Source organism: Psittacula echo, assembly GCF_963264785.1.
Source record: "Psittacula echo genome assembly, chromosome: 23".
NCBI lineage: Eukaryota > Metazoa > Chordata > Aves > Psittaciformes > Psittacidae > Psittacula > Psittacula echo.
In genome coordinates this window covers 3083355-3101363 of record NC_137748.1, presented here as the reverse complement: position 1 = coordinate 3101363, position 18009 = coordinate 3083355, and the positions used below count along the sequence as shown (strand labels likewise).

Sequence of the window (18009 nt, the reverse complement as noted above, 5' to 3'; positions counted from 1 at the left end):
CACGGGTGCCTCTGGGGACAGCCCTTACGCCGGGAGGGTGAGGTTGTGGCTGGAGGAAATGGGAGATTTGGGGGTTTTGAAGCCTTTGCTTCGTTGGAAGAGGACCGGCAGCCAAGCGTCTGCGGCGTCAGTGGCTTCCGTGCAGGAAGGGGTACAGACGGGCCCGGTTTCGGCCGAACCCCGATCAGGCGGGGTCCGGGTGAGGCTTTGCCCCATTCCGTTGCCGTTGCAGCAGCATCGGTCCCGCTCCTCCCGCCGCGGCGGGTGCTGAAGCCCTGCGGCCTCCAGCGGCTGCGCTACGCCCGGGCCCGAGCGGCCTCGGGGGGTCGCTGCGGGGGCTCCGGTGCTGCCGAGAGCGAGCGGGGCTGAGCTGCGGCCCTCGGGGCCCGGCGGAGCTTTCCCTAAACCAGGTCCCAGCCTTTGAAACGCCGCAGCGGAGGCGGCGGTGCGGGCGCTGGGCCCCGGCCCGAGCTGGGGCGGGCGCTGGCGCGCGGGGGTTTCAGGTTTTATTTCTGGTTTTATCTGAATTCTCCGTTGTTTTTTCATCATTTCCCCCAGGGCGGCCCCGGGGCGCTCCCCCGGGCTGGGTCCGCACCGGCGACACCGGGAGGGCTCCTCCCGGCTGGGAACCGGCACCGGGACCGCGGGGCCGCCCGGGGGGCGGGACCTGCGCTTCTTGGGTGGGGCCATTGCCATTTAGGGATGCGCTTGGGGCGTGGTCCGGGCCGTGGGGGGCGTGGCTGGGGTGGGACTGCGGCCGTTCAGCGCGGCGCGCGCGGGGGGCGTGGCCTGCGGGGGGTGTGGGCGGGACCTGCCCGCCCCTTTCCCGCCGGCGCGGCGGGCGCACGTGGCGGCGCGGGGCGGGACGGCGGGGGCGCGCACTGCGCCGGCGGGAGCGCGCGCGGCGGGGCGGGGCGAGGCGCTGAGCGGCGGCGGCGGAGCGGGCAGCGCGCGCGGGGCCGCGACGGGGCCGGGGCCGGGGCCGGGGCCGGGGCGGGCGGCGGGGCCCGCCGGGCGGCCGGCGCCATGGGCACGGTGTTGTCGCTGTCGCCGAGCTACCGGAAGGCCCCGCTGTTCGAGGAGGGGGCGGCCACGGTGGGGCACTACACGGCGGTGCAGAACAGCAAGAACGCGAAGGAGAAGGGCCTGAAGCGGCATTCGCTGATCTCGGTGCTGCCGTGGAAGCGCATCGCCGCCGTCTCCGCCAAGAAGAAGAGCTCCAAAAAGGTGCAGCCCAACGGCGGCTACCAGAGCAACGTGACCCACCTCAACAACGAGAACCTGAAGAAGTCGCTCTCTTGCGCCAACCTCGCCACCTTCGCCCCCCCGCCGCCCCCTGCCGCCGCCGCCGCCGCCCTCGCCTCGGCGCAAAAGGCTCCGCCAACCGCGCCCGCCGCCGCCGCTGCCACCCCGCGCCGGGTCGTGGTGCAGGCGTCCACCAGCGAGCTGCTGCGCTGCCTCGGCGAGTTCCTCTGCCGCCGCTGCTACCGGCTGAAGCACCTCTCGCCCACCGACCCCGTGCTCTGGCTGCGCTCCGTGGACCGCTCGCTGCTGCTGCAGGGATGGCAGGACCAGGGCTTCATCACGCCGGCCAACGTGGTCTTCCTCTACATGCTCTGCCGGGATGTCATCTCTGCCGAGGTGGGCAGCGACCACGAACTGCAGGCGGTGCTGCTCACCTGCCTGTACCTGTCCTACTCCTACATGGGCAACGAGATCTCCTACCCGCTGAAGCCCTTCCTGGTGGAGAGCTGTAAGGAGGCCTTCTGGGACCGCTGCCTCTCCATCATCGACCTCATGAGCCCCAAGATGCTGCAGGTCAACGCCGACCCGCACTTCTTCACCCAGGTCTTCGCCGACCTCAAGAAGGAGAGCGGCTCCGAGGAGAAGGGCCGGCTTCTCATCGGCCTCGACCGGTGAGCGCCCGCCCGGGCCCCGGCCCCGCTCCCCGGGGCTTGTCCCGGCGGGATGGGGGGGGGGGCGGGAAATGCCGCCGCTTCCCGGGCCCGACCCTGGGTTGGGGGGAGCGGGAGGCTCCGCAGCCCCCGCCAAGTGTCGCCCCCTTCTCCATCCCGCTAATTGAGGGGGGAACCCCCCACCGACACCCCCACTTTCCCCCCGGGGCTGGCGGAGCGGAGCGGGGCTCCGGCGGCCGCATCCCCAAGACAAAGACCCGGGAGGGGGAAAGGAGGGAAAAAAAGGAGAAAAAAGGAAAACAAAAATAATAATAAAAAAGGAAATTGCTCGAAAGGCTCCACCGGAGGCTGACGGGGCCGAGCGGGACTCCCGGGAACGGGACAGCGGCGGGCCCGGCCCCCCCCTCCCCCTATTTATTTTCTTTGAAGAGACTCGAAATTCCCGAGCAGGGCCGGGGGGAATCACCGCAACTGTTCCGTGCGCTCAGTGTGAACCGTCTCGTCCCCATCGTGCACTGATCATGAGTATTGTGCTAAGGATCTACTTGAGTGTGCAAGGAGAGAGCCACATGCTGCTACCCGAGGTACTTTCACAACAAAAAAACCCAACAAACTACTAACCTGTGGGGGGGACACATGAAAAAGCACCCCCCCTTCTTTATTCTTTCATTGTTGCTTTGCCAGTGGTATTGCGCATGCGAACAGGAGCATTTTGTGTCTTCAAAAAAAAAAAAAAAAAAAGAAAAAAAAAACACAAAAAGGAAAAAAAACCACATTAAAAATAATAATAATCAGAAGAGAAGCCCTTCCTGAGCGATGGCTGTAACCAACCCCATGCACAAAGCACGGCCCCGTGCTGCTGCTCCCCAATGGGGACTGACAACTCCTTCTTTTGGGTTTGATTTTCCTTTTCTTCTCCATCTGCACTGGTCTCGTTCCGTTCTGCTCCATGGGGCGCTGCAGTGGCAAGCGAGCAGGAGCAGCACCGTGCCATCTCTTTGACTCCTCACTCGAAGCTCTCCATCGCTGTACAGTGGGACCCCGCTAATGATACATGTGTACGTCCAGGTTGTTTTTTATTTTAGTGCAATCTCTTCTGTAGCTCTTTGTTGACCAAATTGGTGGGTTCTTGTTACTTCTTAATTTATATTTGTCTCATTTCGTATGTGTGTGTATAGTGCGTTTGTACGTATGTGTGGTTTATAACCTGACCGCCTGTGTCATGGGGCTCAGTGTGCCTGTAATTTAATCCCCTCCCCTTATTTTTATTTATTTTTGTACTGTGCTGATTAAATAAAAATGCACTGACCATCCATTACACGGCAGCCGTCGTGGCCGAGTCGTTCCTGCAGTGCTCAGCTCCAGCGCGCCGCTGCCGGCAGCAGGCGTGGGAGATGCAGTGATGGAAGCGGGGTTGAAGGCCGGTTTTAACACGGGTTTTATCCTGTTCTCGGTGCTGGGGTCGCCCCTTGGCTGGGGGCTGCTGGAGGTGCAGGTGAGGAGGCGCCTCCCGCGCACCAGAGGGGAACAGTCAGGTTATCGGGACGCCAAAACTCCACTTCCCATTGTGCAGCCGAGCTGCCGCGACACCGACAGCGCCAGAGTGGGATGCAGTGCATGGGGCTGCTTTATTTATTACAGTGAATGATGTAAACAGAGCCTCAGGTCTATGAGATTTGGTTTTTTTGGGTTTTTTTTCCTCTTTTACACATTAAAACATCAGCAATTAAAAAAAAAAAAGGGTTCATTGCATCATCACCCCCGGCTGCAAATCAAAATTCAATTTAGACATAGTTAATTTATGGGAAACCCCAGGAATATATTTTATACATAGATTTTTATATATATATATATATATAAAACCAGAGCAGGAACAGATACTGTATTTTATAAAGACACATCTCATCACATACAATATTGCCATCTCATAGTCTTAGGAATCTCCCAACCCTGCGATTTCTTGCTGTCCATCATGATTCGATGCAACCACTTCTTTGGAGGGACAGCGACTAAAAGTGCTGATTGAAACTCCTGCCCCTACCTTGCCTCGGGTTAGAGTTGCTGAGGGGGACACGGGGACTAGTAGATGTAGAAAGCAAGAAGTGCAAATAGAAAGGCACAGCAATGGTGAGGGTTTTCCTTCGGGTGCTTCTCCAGGGGGATGCAAACAGGAGCTGGAGTGGCCAAACTGGAGCTGGGGTCACCCGTGGCTTCCGTGTTGGCATTGCTGCTCCTAAAGGGCTGATGGGGTTACATGAGGAGGTGGAGGGACCTCGGTGATGCTCAGTGCTCGTGCGCGCGGCGAGGTCTGAGGCTGCCGCATGGGTTCGTTGTCACCTCCAGGCTCCCGATGGCCCCAGTGGGGTGGGTGAGTTGTGTCTGCAGCACCTGGAAGAGCTTCTTCTCAAGGGCTTTGGGCAGACCCGATGCGCAGAGCCCTCTGGAGCAGGAGCCATCCCAGAGCTGGTTACTGGTGCCTGGGAGGCGGCGCTGGGATACTGTTGGGGGCCTGGTCTAAGGCCAGGGATCCTGTCAACCACAGGGCTCCGGCGTGGGGCCTCCCTGGTGAAGAGCACTGGGAGGCTTTAAGCTTGTCCCACTTAAATCCAGAGCTGGAGCATCTCTGTGCTCGAGGTACCCCTTAACCTTGGGTCTGGGTGGTTGTGGTGTGGTACAGATGCTGCAGCGACTTGTCCCTGCACCCCATGTCCATGGCATGGCTTTGGGAAGCCGTCCATTAACAGGTCGTTGGGTGAAAAGCCTCTTCCAGCCTCATTCCAGCTCCCTGTTTGCCTGCTGGGTCACAACACAGACCCCCTGTGTCCAATGGGCTGGAAATCCTGACCTGACCAGCAGTGCCAGGACTCTGAATGTCCAATCCCCACAGCCCCTCAGTGGCACAAGGCCACCTCTGCTCCAAAGCCCCAGAGCAGCAGCAGCCTGAGACGTGGTGGGAATCAAAAGCCCGTCAGAACACACGTAAACACCAAGCTCAGGGTTATCTGAGCAGGGCAGACGCGGGCACCATGAGGCAGGGAAATGTGATGCCACCAGACAAGCCAAAAGGTGATGCACGAACACCCCAACATCAGCCCCTAAGCTGGGAACACTCAGGGAAACACTCGGAAGGGTCCAGCCTGGGTATTTGTAGCTGGGGTTGTGCTGCTGCCCCTCGCCTGGTGCGGACGGATGTGCCGGAGTTAGTGTTCAATAGTGCAAAGGAAGGGAGCTGCGGCTTCAGCCCCCCAAGCTCCACGTGTTTCCAGACTAACCCACCTGCAGTGGGTTCTTTCAGCCCTCCCTGAACCTCAGCGCTGGGACTAACACGAAGCCACGTGGAGCATCCCAAATTCAGCAAGGCTGCTTTGGTCCTAATGGGAATTCACTGGATTTTAGATCCCTGGAGAGGGCAATTAAGGCAAAAGCAATGCAGGATTAAAATAAATCAAACCTCTGCACTGTGAATCCCACTCTCCTTTCTGCTGGTGGACCTTGATCCAAGGGTTAATGAACTCCAGGCAGGAAAGCAGCAAGCCAAAGGGTGCATCTCCATGTACTCTCCCAACTCCATGCGTGTGGCAGGGCTGGAAGAGTGTGGAGCATCTCCTTGGCATGGGAAGCCAGCCCTCCTTTAAAACCTGGCTCCGGTTCCACTGGGATTTGGTCTCACAGAACCAGACTCCCTGAGCCGGTTTATCTTTGGTTCCTGCAGTGAAGGCTGCATAACATTGCAAAACAGGACACACAAAAGGGAACACAGAAGGGAATATTGGAGAGGGTTTAGGAAATCAGTGTGGGAAAGGGTGTAAGTACCTATAAATGCTTTTTTTTGAGTAATTCAGAAGCACTTTCCTGCCATTCTGCCCTGTTTTAGAAGGTGGATAACAGGTCACTGGCTATTTTAAGCCTTTGTTGCATGTGGTAGTAAAACCCTCTCCTGACTTTGGGTTTGCAGCTTTAGAGCTCAAGCCACAGCCGAGCATCTCTACATGGGTCCCCTTGAAAAGTCCAAGGCCAGGGAAGGGCGCTGGAAGCCCCAGCCCGTGTCCCCTGCTGCCGGCTCGCTGCGCCGGGCGGAGGGGGATGCTAATTCCCTGGCACGCAGAGGATGAAGCCGGAACGATGCTTGGTGAAATCCGGTTGGGATTGGTTGATCTTGGTTTCCACAGAGACGGTGCATTTCCGCCCGTGCAGGCTGCACTGCACCGGGTTGGTGACACTGACTTGCAGAGCGCGCTTCTCACTGCAACGCAAGAGGAAACAGAGGAGTCAGGGAGGGACGGGATGTGCCCGGATCCCAGAAGGGAGGGGATGTGCCCAGAGCAAGGCAGGGAGAGGGGTTTTGTGTCAGGGATGCATCCTGCAGCAAGCTGAGAACGCTGTCTTCAGCCAAGGCTCAGCTCTAAGCCCAGCTTTTGGCCTTGGTTGAGCATGCGGAAGACTCCCAGGCAGGGAAACGAGCCCCCAGGGACTTTGGCATCGGGATCGGAGCTGTCGGGGGAATATCACTTCCTGGGAAGAGTAAAGGCCAGGTTGCAACAGGCCCGGAGTCTGCTGCCAGCTCGGCCACCCGCAGTGGAATGACCTAGTGAGCAGTCACTCCTACCTCTATAGTGACAATAATGACAATGTCATCCCTTGGTCTGAGCTGAGAGAATAGAAATACAGCATGAAACAGCCGAAAGAATCACAGGAAGGGTTGGTTTGGGTTTTAATTCCCCCTGCAGACAGACAGACCATGAAGCCTTGTGGGGTCAGAGCAGCACTGAACAGCAGCACTGGGACAAATCTGTGCCACCAGGAACCATTCCCCAGGTTTTTAACCCTTTAACCCAGCTTTGGTACTAAAAATTATTCCCTTTGCAAAATTCCTCCTCACCTGCACTGCCACTTCCTGGATTTCCAGCATTTCTTAGTGTAATAATGAGTGGTATTTTCTCTGCTGAGGCACAAGCCCCTCATGCAGCTCAGGTTTAGTTTCTATTTCATTAACAGAGTGTTCAAGACGCATCGCCTCCCATAAGCCACGGTTTTATGCAGCTTCAAAGTAATTAAGAAGATGTTCATTGCTTCCATAAAAATGAATGGTTGGCTGGAAGGGTGCCGGCAGGGCACAGCCCACAAAGTCCTCACGTTGTCTCAGGTATTTAAGGCTTATTTACTCTTGCCTCAGTGAGTTGAGGCTCCAATCCCTGCTTAGTTTGCTATTTTTACCATGTCTTAGCGAGAACAAGCTGCATACGTGAAGGAGCTTCTCGGAGATTCCTGACAACCTGTGCTTGGAGAGCAGGTTTAGCGTCAAGTGTCTATAGCAAGGATAAGTGCCAATGACTTGGCTCCTCCTCTCCCACAGCCCTCATCAAACCACAGGTAAGAAGCTAGAGGGTCAGTAGTTAATAGTCAAACCCTGCTGACCCTTTTGCTCAGCGATAAGCAGCCCAAGCTAAAGGAGTGGAACGTCATTAACCTGGCTTTTGACCACAGGCTGGTATGGGAAGCAGAAGGTCCTTGATGTGTTTTGAGCCCTGTGGCTGTGGGACCTTCAGCAAGAAGCTGAATCTTTCCCAGCTCCTGCTGAGAGAGGAGCCTCAAGCTAACGGTGTCCTGGGATGGTGGGCTCTGGAGAGGATGCTCTGCTCTTCGCCCCGTGTAACATTTTCATTAAATAAGGGCTTCACTTCCCCCCTGTTTTCCAGGTCCCACCACGACAGTTCCCATTCACTCCAGGTCATGCGTTGCTTTTCTTCATGTGAGAAGAGGTTTCAGCCTCAAAACCTTTTGCTGGGGGAGCAGCTCTTGAATGGCATCCAAAGAGCAATCCATGCAGGGATTTGCACATGCACATGGGGATTACAAATCCCATCCTTGGTCTTCCCTGTGAGGCAACACAACGCTGAGCCCTGCCACCAGCCCCATGAGTAGCCTGACCTGCTGGGACCTTGAACCTCCTGGGTGCTGCTCCTCTGCTTGGTCGGTCTCCAGCCAAGAAGAGGTTGGAGGAAATGTCAGTTTGGTTTCCAGTCCATCACTCACATCAGCATCACACCTGATGGTGCAGCAGCAAAAACGGGAGATGACAGCTGCTGGCTGCCCTGGTGTAAGATGCTTTATTTATTGACTGAAAGGGAGAAAACAGCTGCCAACATCAGCCAATAAAACAGACCAAGAGACATTCCAAATCTCACTGCTACAGGGAGACTCTGCCAGGGAAGAAACAGCAACCCCCAGCATCCAGGAGTGAAATGTAAAGGGAAAAGAGAGCTTTCGTGGGAAGTCAAGATCTACCCCAGCAGCGCTCCAGTCCTGCCAGGGAACCACAGGATAATTTCCATATATAACAAGCCACAGGATAATTTCTGCGTATAATGAACACCAAGGTGTTGGTGTTTGCTGAAAACATAGGGTTTTTATAGAACTTTAAACAATTGTGGGTTTTTGGTGGAAACAAAAAACCCCATCACTTTCCATCCCAGCAGTACAGGCACAGCCACTGAGCTCAGCTGGTCCTGTGGGCTGGGGCTTCTCTGTGCTCTTTTGGATTTCGTGGCTCAGCGAGCTCTGCAGGACCAGGTGACTTCTCTTCCTTCCTCTGCTCCAAGCCATCATAGCATGAAACTGCCTTTACCAGCTCATGTTGCTCATCTAGTGTGTCTAGAGGAGTTAATGGCAAATAGTCGAGATGATGGCTCCACGTGTGAGCCCCTGTGTGTGCAAAGCACCATGAGCATTGTGTGAACAGCATCTGTGTGTGAGAACCACATCCTGGAGCGAGAGCATTGTTAGATGTGGCTCGAGCTGAGGAGATATCCGGGTGAACGCTGGCAAAAGGGAAACCAGCAGAGAAGAGATGACTCCAAGTGGAAGCTGACTACTGGCCCATGAAACATTACAGTTTTGACTGAGCATTTAATCTAGGACCTCAGGGAAAACACAAGCCAAGTAGCGCATAAATGGCCACAGACAGCTGTCAGCGCTGTTGATAATACAAAAGCATCTATGTCGCCAGTAAGTGGTGGGAAGCAAAACAAGGAAGAGTGGGGAAAGATCAGAGGGAGTTTGGGCAAAGACAGCAGAGCCAGACTAGAAAGTTACATAAATGCGTTGTTAAATAAATGTTAAACATATGAGATGCTTAAGAGCCACCACTGGTGACCTGCAATGCTTTGCAAGGAGCTGTAATAGGCACAAAAATACACCTGTCGATGAGATATTCCTCGTCTGTAGCTGTGAGCTCCACCACGAACACAGCGGGCTGCGGAGAGCCAGGAACACGCGGTGCCTGGGGACAGCGGTACCCAACCAAAGCCCAGCCTGCTTTGGAGATGCAGCCCCATCACTCGCAGGGATGGAGCTAATTCAGTCTTTAAATGAGGTGCTGCCTGCCTACGGATGCAGCTAACGCAGCCAGGGAGCAGGGAACCAGTTGTTTTCAGGAAGCAAAATTTGGGTAGAAGCAAAGCTGAGTACAGGAAGTGCCTGATTTTCATTACAAGAAACCAGAGGGATTTAAATGAGGCAATGCCTGCCACGGGGTGTGAAAGGAGGGCTCAGAATGGGATGTATTCCAGAGAGGATTTTCCTGAATGACCAAATCTTTCTAGAGTTTAGATCAAAGATTCTTTCTGGAAAAGCAGGCCTTGCTGTGGACTACTTGGTTAAGACTTCAAGAAAGCATGCAGCTGCAAACAAGATGTTTGGCAGCATTAGGAGCGGGATGGAGAATACAGAGAAAATTGTAGCACCTTATGTAAGTCTCATCTGGATACCGGCTGCAGCCTCTGAGGGGGTTCAGTGATGGAAAAATAATAGTAAAGTGCCTCAGAGATGAAGGGAGGCTGAAAAAAGAAACCCCCAAATCAGCAGCTATGTTCTGCATGAAGAAAATACGTAAGAAGCCAGAGAGAACCTAGAGAGGCCTAAAAAAAGGCAGCTCTCAAGGCTCAGCTTCCTAACAACAGCAAAGAGACCAACAGTCACACAGAATCTCCAGGTAGGTTACAATAGCTGCCAGGCAGTGTGTAACCCACTGCTGTGGACCACCCCATGCTGTGGTGCTCCCTGCTGGGTGGCACAGAGGTGAATAAAAATGAGCAGGAGCTAAAAAGACACTGGGTATAACAGAGGTGATAAACACATATCTGAGTTACAACAGTGGCATTTTTGGAGATGATAAGTGTCCTCTGCATGAGGGTTTCAAGCCCACTGGCTGTGCAGGCTGTGTGCTTGGCAAGGGAGGAATGGGGGAGATATATCTTGCCTGGCCACTTGTGGTTTTCTGCTACTTGCAGAACAATGATACTGGGGATATTTGGGCTCAGAGGAAAAAGTGAAGAGTTCTCACTGTGAAAATTAACCCCACACTAGCTTAAATGGAGGCAAAAATGGGAATATCTGGTTTCTCAACATATGCAAAACCTGCACTGAAAACCTCGTGTACATTTTGTGTCACCTTTGCCCCGAATGAGGAGTAAAGCACTGCCTGGGTGTGCAGAGAAGCATCCCCTGCTGTGGGGAGCTGGGGCAAGTGCTGTCCCTGGGGAGCCATGGCATGAAAGGTATCACATGTCAGTAATCCTGGGTGGATGTTTCATTCCAGGGAGAGGGATGTCCTGCTGCAAGCACTCAGAGCCCGCGGTTGCTGCTGCTCCGCTTCATCTTCTCAGCTCTCTGGCTGCATCTCAGGGGGGCAGTAACATCTGAAGTGTGCACAGCTTCAAAGCACCGGGTCCCACTTCTAGAAGAGATTTACACACTTGGAGTGTAAATTTCCCTAAGTAAGATGCAGCTGATTCCGACAGCATCACCCCTGTGACTACTTGGTGCACTTCATCCTTCTCTGCTCTGCTGTCAGAGAGAGAAAACACCTTTTCCCATCAGCTCTTATTAAAACAGTGTGGCTCATGTAGCTACAGGAGGTTAAAAGCAACAATTTACCATCCTGTGTATCCAAGAAAGTAATTTAACATCCTCTTTGCCTCTCCACACTAGCTGCTGGAGTTTATTAGCCCCACCAAAGGAAATCCCTCTCCTTCTAGTGGTTCCTTTTTAGTGCTGCCCTGGAGCTGCAGCTGGCAGCACTCCTCATCCCATGGGTTTGGTTACAAGCACTGAGAAGCCTGGGGTGAGGAGATTAATCAGGATCCCTTTTCAGTGCAGATCATTCCTCCCTGCTCATAACTCAAGAGCAGCTGGGTGAGCAGGAGATTAGCACGCGTGGCAGGTAGCGTGTGCCTTATTCAGCATGTGTTGCATTACTCACACGTGCACCAAAGGGACACGACAACATCCTAAACCACAACGGGTTTTCAGAATCTGCCTTGTGAAACCCTCTCTGAGCAGAAACAAGAGACAAACAGGATGTTTTCCCAAACTGTTACTTGCTTTTTAGAGACGCAGCGTTGTTGGCATTGTAGAGCTCTTCAGTATCAGGTGGCCTTGGCAGAGATTAGACATTAAAATGGATCAAAGCTATGGAAAAGAGACACTACAAAGAAAGCAGACATGAAGAAAGGAGATCTCAAGCCAGGATCAAAAGGCAAATTTCCATAGTGGAAGGTCAGAACAAGTCCTCCAGGCATGTTAATGCCAAGAAAGGTCAGTTAAACACGGCACTGGCAGGTCCTTCCTCACTGTGTGATTTTATGATCTGCAGTCAAGTGACACTTCATACTGTGATTTTTTTTTCAGCCTTCAAACCCAGCAAATATGTGCAGCTTATTTCTAACACAGGTTTGTACCTTGTGGTCTGTGTTCAGGTAAATCACCTCAGAAGCTGGGAAAAGTGGCTTTTCAAAAGCAATTTCTTAATCTGCAAGAGAAGGACCAGGCTACAAACTGCAATCCTGCATCGTTCCACCAAAAACTCAACCACTCCACTTAAGAAGTGGCTTTCAGTCTTCTCTGGGTCAGACTTTGCCCATGTGTCATTTCTCTCTGCAGCTCACACTGACATCTATTTACCAGCACAAACCACAGAGCCGCTTGCCTTTGGTTTGGGAACCACACAGTGCCACGTATTACAACATCATGCTTGCGACTTGCGTCAGCAGCTCTATTTTTGCCCTTGTAATGAGAAACAAGATTTGTTAATATCTGTATATTCCCAGTGAAAACCATTACACACGTCCAATGGCATATAGCAAGGCAAGAGCAAAGTCAGCTATTAATACCCTGGTCTGCCGCGTCTGGCCAGTGCCTCGAGTCGGCTCCTTTTATTCACATAAAAGCCACTTTCCTAAGAGGACAGCAGCTGCCACAACACTGCTGTGCTTTTTTCAGGACATGCCTGTGGTAGAACCAATATATCCCTTCCCCTCTCACCAAGGTGTAAAGCCAGGCCATTAAACATTTGGCTCTCTCACTCTTAAAATGCATGTATTCCAACTCGAAAGAAGGGTTAGGTGGTCCCAGAGCAGTGCCAGTGAGCTGTGCTTCCTTCATCTGTTTAGTAACTGGGGTATTTGTGACCCATCCTCAGCAGCCAGAGAGTGCTTTCCGGAACGCCAGCGAGCTGTAAAACATTCCTGTCTCTTCCAGCAAAACTGTTTGGTTCATGTGCTTCAGGGCAAAGGAGGATTCCCAGGGTGATGGGGCAGGGGCTGCTCCTCCCCTGCCCTCTCCAGGGCTGTTTCCCTTCATCAGCAGCTTTGGATAGGAGCCAGATTTCAAGAAAATACCCAAGCAGCTAAAAAGCAGGCTTATGCGAAACATATGTAAGTAAAATGCTGGGTTGCATCAAATGGAGCATGGCCAGCACGTGGAGGGAGGGGATTGTCCCTCTCTGCTGTGCTCTGGGGAGACCTCCCTGCAGTCTTGATCCAGCTCTGGGGCAACCATTCTGTGATCCTATTATTCTATGATTTACAGACTGGTGATATGCAACAGTGTTATGGAGGAAAGGAAAAAGATGTGGAGAGCCAGGCACAAGAGACGTGGTATCAAATACCAGACACGGGTATTTCTGGTACCCACTGCTGAAGTTGCACAGTAGCAGAAGAAAGGTGCCCACATCACTTCCATCCTCTCAAACACCCATGAGGTTTCAGCAATAACCCGAGAAGAAGAGTCCTGCAGGGCTAACCCAGCACACATCTGCCTCTGCATAGAGCAAAACCAGCTCGGGGGTCAAAGTATGAAACAAGTGGTCTCGCTAGGTTAAGAAATGTTTTCCTACGGCTGCGTAACATCCTCACCACCATGTCCTGGCCTGCCCACATGTAGATCCCGTGTGCTTTGCGGCTCAGTTCGCATCCTGATTATTTTTGGATAAACAGAATTGATGACTCCATGACTTAGTTTATGAGGATGACGGTTACACACATCCAGTGACACATGCCACTTGCCTTCACTTACTCAAACCAACCCAGTTCTCAACAGCTTTCCCGGGGTGCAGCACCAATACATAAACCAGAGCTCCTGAAGTCTCCAATTAGTTGTATTTTCTCAGCTATTGAGTCCTGGCAAAGCTTTTGAGAGCCAGCTCTCCTCCGGATTCTGCTTTACTGGGAGCAATCATGGCCGCAAGACACTGGAGTGTTCCATATTTTATAAAAACCACTATGCCAAAAATATGATTCAAAGTCCTTGGCTGGAGACGCGGTAAAAGCAGAACATCAGCTCATTCACAGGGTTATGCCAAGAATCCTGCATTAGAAATGCACCAGCACATAAATAAAATAAGACCACTTAGGAAGATGAGTGCGGACTTGCCTCCCATACAGGACATCTCAGACCTTGATTCCTGCTCAGGCTTAGCAGCAGCAAAAGTCCTTCCTTGTATTTTCTTTTTGGCCCTCAGCATCGCCCAGCCACTGGGCTGAATGCACAGGACCCTGCCTGCTGGGGTGTACACAGCCCAGTGTTCCTCCTGAAAAGATCACAGAATCAAGGAATGATAGAATAGTTTGGGTTAGAAGGGACCTTGAAAGCTCATCTAGTCCAACCCCTCCCTGCAGTGAGCAGGGACACCTTCAGCTGGATGCGCTCGGCTCACTGAGCAGATGCTACTAAAATTCCTCAAGTTTAAGGAAGGAGACAATAAAAAAAGAAAACCTACTTCAAAGGGAACCAGCACCTTTCAGTCACCTGGGATGTGTTTATCCAGCTCCTGCAAGAACGGGAGGCACTGGGAGGACAACTGGGGAGGACAATAAATCCAGGATTATTCAACTCTTTACCACTCCAATTTACATGAGGCAAAAATTTTCTAGCATCAGACAGTGGCTGAACCAGCTGATGGGTGCGTTATGTTGGAAAACGATGGCACAGCAAAGTGCTGCCGTCGCTCTATCATCTGCCTTTGATACAGACATAACCCAGCGTCATCCTGATGGATGAGCAGCTCTGCTCTTCCCACCGCTCTGTGCAGGGCAATTAAACAGATACTTTTAGAGTCTGGCAGAGGTCTGAAGCCACAAAACAGGGGAAGCTGCCACGGAGCTTCAGAGAGATCCCCTAAATTATTATAAAATAACCAAAAGTGTGCACGCTTTGGGGGTTCTTCTCCTCTTGTATTTTTTCCTATTATTCTTTGGGATTGACCTGTGTCAGGAAGCCAGCTCGGATAAGTGGGGAGGCAATTTACTAAGGTGAAGCCACAAGCCTGGCTTCTGCCTGCACTGCTGGCTGTGATGCCAGTGTAGCCACGGGAAACGAGTGGATCCAGGGGCTGGCAGCCATGAGGATAACGGCACCAAGGCTCTCCACAGGCAGAAGGGCTGGGAAGATAGGCTGTGCCACTGCATCCCACCCGCAGCTCCAACAGCTTTGGTTGGATAATGCCTCCAAGGGGTGGCCGTGCCCAGGACCTGGCTGTCGTTGTCCCCAGCTGCCCTGGCTGTGCTCCTGCCCTGCAGCTCGTGACACACAAACAGCTCAACTCCATTATGCTGTGCACACAGCGCCGCTGAGCTCCTGAAAGCTGGAGCCAGGGATTTAACAGGAGGGCTCTGACACCCCAGGAACATCCACTGCCACTCGCTCAGCACCGCACCGCAGGGGCACAATGCACCCAGCTCCCTTGGAGGGGCATGTGCCAGCTCGTGTGTGCGTGCAGTGGGGATGGAGGCGGTGATGGAGACCCACTGCTTCCAGCACTACAGCTCTTGGTCACTATAGCAACCTGGATATTCATCATCCCATCTGATGCTTCATTTCTGCCAGCCAACCAGGGCTGATGCAAAGCAACGAGAGATGGCTTCGTTCACTGCCTGCTCTGATTGCTGCACTGTGCACCCCGGCTAACCCCTCTAGAAGCTCATTCTGCATGAATTCCCCTTGCTGAGGGGTTTATAAGTTTACCGGGGATGGTGCTGCTCACACCACTGCAGTAGCAGAAGCACTGGTGCAGAGGACTTTTAGGCAGGGTGTCACCATGACCTACTTAGTGCAGGATGAGGTGACATCATGTTAAATTGCCAGTGGCTTCCCAGTTCTCTGGACCACTCTGTCCAGTAGCAATGCTGAACTCATCTGACCCTCAGGCAGGCTGTTGACACTGAGGCACACACCTCTGGCTGTCAGGATAACCTTGCTCTGTCAGCACGAGACACATCTCCCCTCCTCAGCATCTCTGACCTGGAACAGCTGTGCTTAATCCTGCTTCTGTTTCCAGATCTGGTCTGAAAACCTAGATTTGTCTCCTTTTCCAATAGAAAAGAGCAATTAGCTAAAGCTTGAGGGGATAGAAAAATGCCATTAAAAAAAGAAGAGGTGTTACTGGGTTGCATTCTCCTGCTGCTTTTGCCTCAGAGAGAAGCAATGTTCCTGTTCACCCTTCCCTGTGTGAAGCAAGATTTTTATCATGTCATGCCTGATGAAAGGTCACATTTTCACCCACAACCAGAGACACACACGAGCCTTTTCCCCACGGATTTAGGCAGTGTCAGGGCTTTGCAGCCCACATTCTCCAGCTCGTTCCTGAAAGCTAACCTGTGCAGTTTTATCCAAGGGGAATGCAAAGGGGTGGGGGTGTGTGCAGGTTATCACAGTGTTGTGCCAGCCAGGAGGAGGGCTCCTCCTCTCCCAGCATCCACACCACCTGAGCAGAGGAAGCTGAATCATCCTTCAGTTCATGACAGGCTTTTAACCTGATGTCGAGGAGTCTCCTGGAGGACAAGAACTCCTCTCCCCATGGCCAAAAGAAGAATCACTTGAACATGGTCATTTCTGTCGTCCCCGCCCGGGGCCATTGATGGGGCAAGACCTGGTCTTTCCCACAAACCCATTGCCCTGCCAGGTGCCTCTCACACCAAAGGCAGGTTAAAACACAGTACAGGACCCTGAGGAACAAGGCAGGCAAGAATCATTAGGCAAAGGGTGATGGAAGGGAAGGGGAAGAGGAAGCAACAAGTCAGGGTGAGTCAGGGCACAGACCTCTTGATTGCTCCATCATCACATTTGGGTTTTAGCTAGTGAACCAACTACTTCCCTCGTATTTTCTGGGACAAAAGCACACCCAGAGTCTTTGGAGGAGCCTGAAGAGATAGAAGGAGTGTGCAGGGCTTAAAAAGTGGGTTTAAATACAAGAGAAAGTCAGAAGAAAGCTGAGGAGCAGGTTGTACCACAGTAGATGCTGCTGAAAAAACACTGAGAAGAAGCTGGGGACTCAGGAGAAGATCCTGTATCACAGAGCAACTTGGTGCATTTGGTTTTGGCTGCCAACATCCCTATGGGCTACTGAGATTACCAGAGGTGGATGGCATTTTAGGGATGATGCTTGCACAGATTTACAACCAAAATTCCTCAGCAAGGTTATTTGGTTTTTAAAGCCTTGAGGAAATCTGGCCTGTTTCCCAGCACAGTATGGCCAGAAGATGGGATTGGTTGGCCATTAAGGAGAATTTGGATTACAGAAATGAGAAGACAAGAAATAACTGCAGCAGGCAATCATGAGGTGGACAAATTAAGGAGGAAGTGAGGGATTTTGGAACCAGAAGGAAGGAAGAGGATGGTTGGATTGTGCTGGGTTGTGAGCAGCCTCAGTTCCCGTAACACAGGGAAAAGTTGCTTCTAGTGCCTCAAAAACTCCATTCAGGTGGGAAAGCCCAGGTAGAACCAGCACTGACATCACCTCTGTATCAGCATTACAGCATCCCAATGACGCATTCTGAGTCTAATCAAATTTCAGGCACGATGAAAGTCATCCTGTTCTGTTTGAAAGCACCGGGGTGAATCAGGGCTGAGGACAGGAAGCCTGGCGAGAACAAACAATGAGGCAGATGTTGTAAGAAAGATTTTCCTTCCATTACCAAACTTTCAAGCCATGAAACAAAGTCCTTCCAGTAGCACACAGCACCACAGAGGTATTTAAAAAGAGGAATCTCATTCTGGACTCCTAATGTCCTCCCTAAGGAGCAAAAGCAGTCAGATTAGCCTAAACCAATGTGACAGCGACCTGCCAGGAGCTTGGTATCAGCCACAGGCACTCCCCTAACAAAGAACCAAGCTGAAAAATATAAGCCTATGACTAATGATTAAAGGCAGCCTATTTCTCTGTATTTCAATCCAGATGATTCCTAAAAGCACCAAACTTCCACCATGTTTCCTTAATATTACAGATTCATGATGCCCTGCAAGGCATCAAGGACCTGTCGTCTCAGAACTAGGACTTGGGCTATACAGCAGGAAATCAATTGTGTATGTGATTGCAAATGACGGGCAAGATTTAAGTGGATCTTGTGTATTCAGAGAGGTTGGGCAGCCAATTGGGTGTTTATTATTTCAGGAGCATTTGCTGAGCTGTTCCAGAGTGGTCTCAGCATCACTTCTGCAAAGTAAAGGGCTCTGAAGCTCCAATCCCAGAATAAAAATGCTGGCACTTCTGCTTCCCTTTGTTCTCTTGTCTTTATTCACTGATACATTAGCACAATTCACATAGGCAGGAAAAAAGGCAACTTGCTGTGAAGGGATACAACCAGCTGTTATTGAAATACCTGACCTATTTCTGCTTTCCCTTTGCCTAACTTGCTCAACAAGAAGTTTGGATTTGCAGAAATAGCTGAATAGCTGCGCTGGATCATGTGGAAAACGCTTATAGAAATGAAAAGTCTGGAAGGGAAATGCCCATTGCCGGGCTGATTCCCACTATATTCAT

At 52.2% G+C, this 18009-nt stretch overlaps 2 protein-coding genes across 2 annotated transcripts in view; one reads left to right on the top strand and one right to left on the bottom strand.

Annotated features, from left to right (window-relative positions):
• The first annotated feature begins 943 nt into the window (after positions 1–943).
• On the top strand, positions 944–3235 carry CDK5R1 (cyclin dependent kinase 5 regulatory subunit 1). Its single transcript, XM_080633702.1, has 2 exons — positions 944–2500; positions 2880–3235. Exon 1 carries the CDS (start codon positions 1027–1029, stop codon positions 1918–1920), a length of 894 nt encoding a protein of 297 aa, XP_080489828.1. The 5' UTR covers positions 944–1026; the 3' UTR covers positions 1921–2500; positions 2880–3235.
• A 2767-nt stretch (positions 3236–6002) lies between these two features.
• MYO1D (myosin ID) overlaps positions 6003–18009 on the bottom strand; it is a gene marked incomplete at both ends in the record, with an annotated part of 109390 nt that continues 97383 nt past the window's right edge. Inside the window, one exon of the mRNA XM_080633281.1 lies at positions 6003–6159. Within this exon, the coding sequence (XP_080489407.1) occupies positions 6003–6159 (157 nt within the window). The remainder of the gene's footprint in view (positions 6160–18009) is intronic.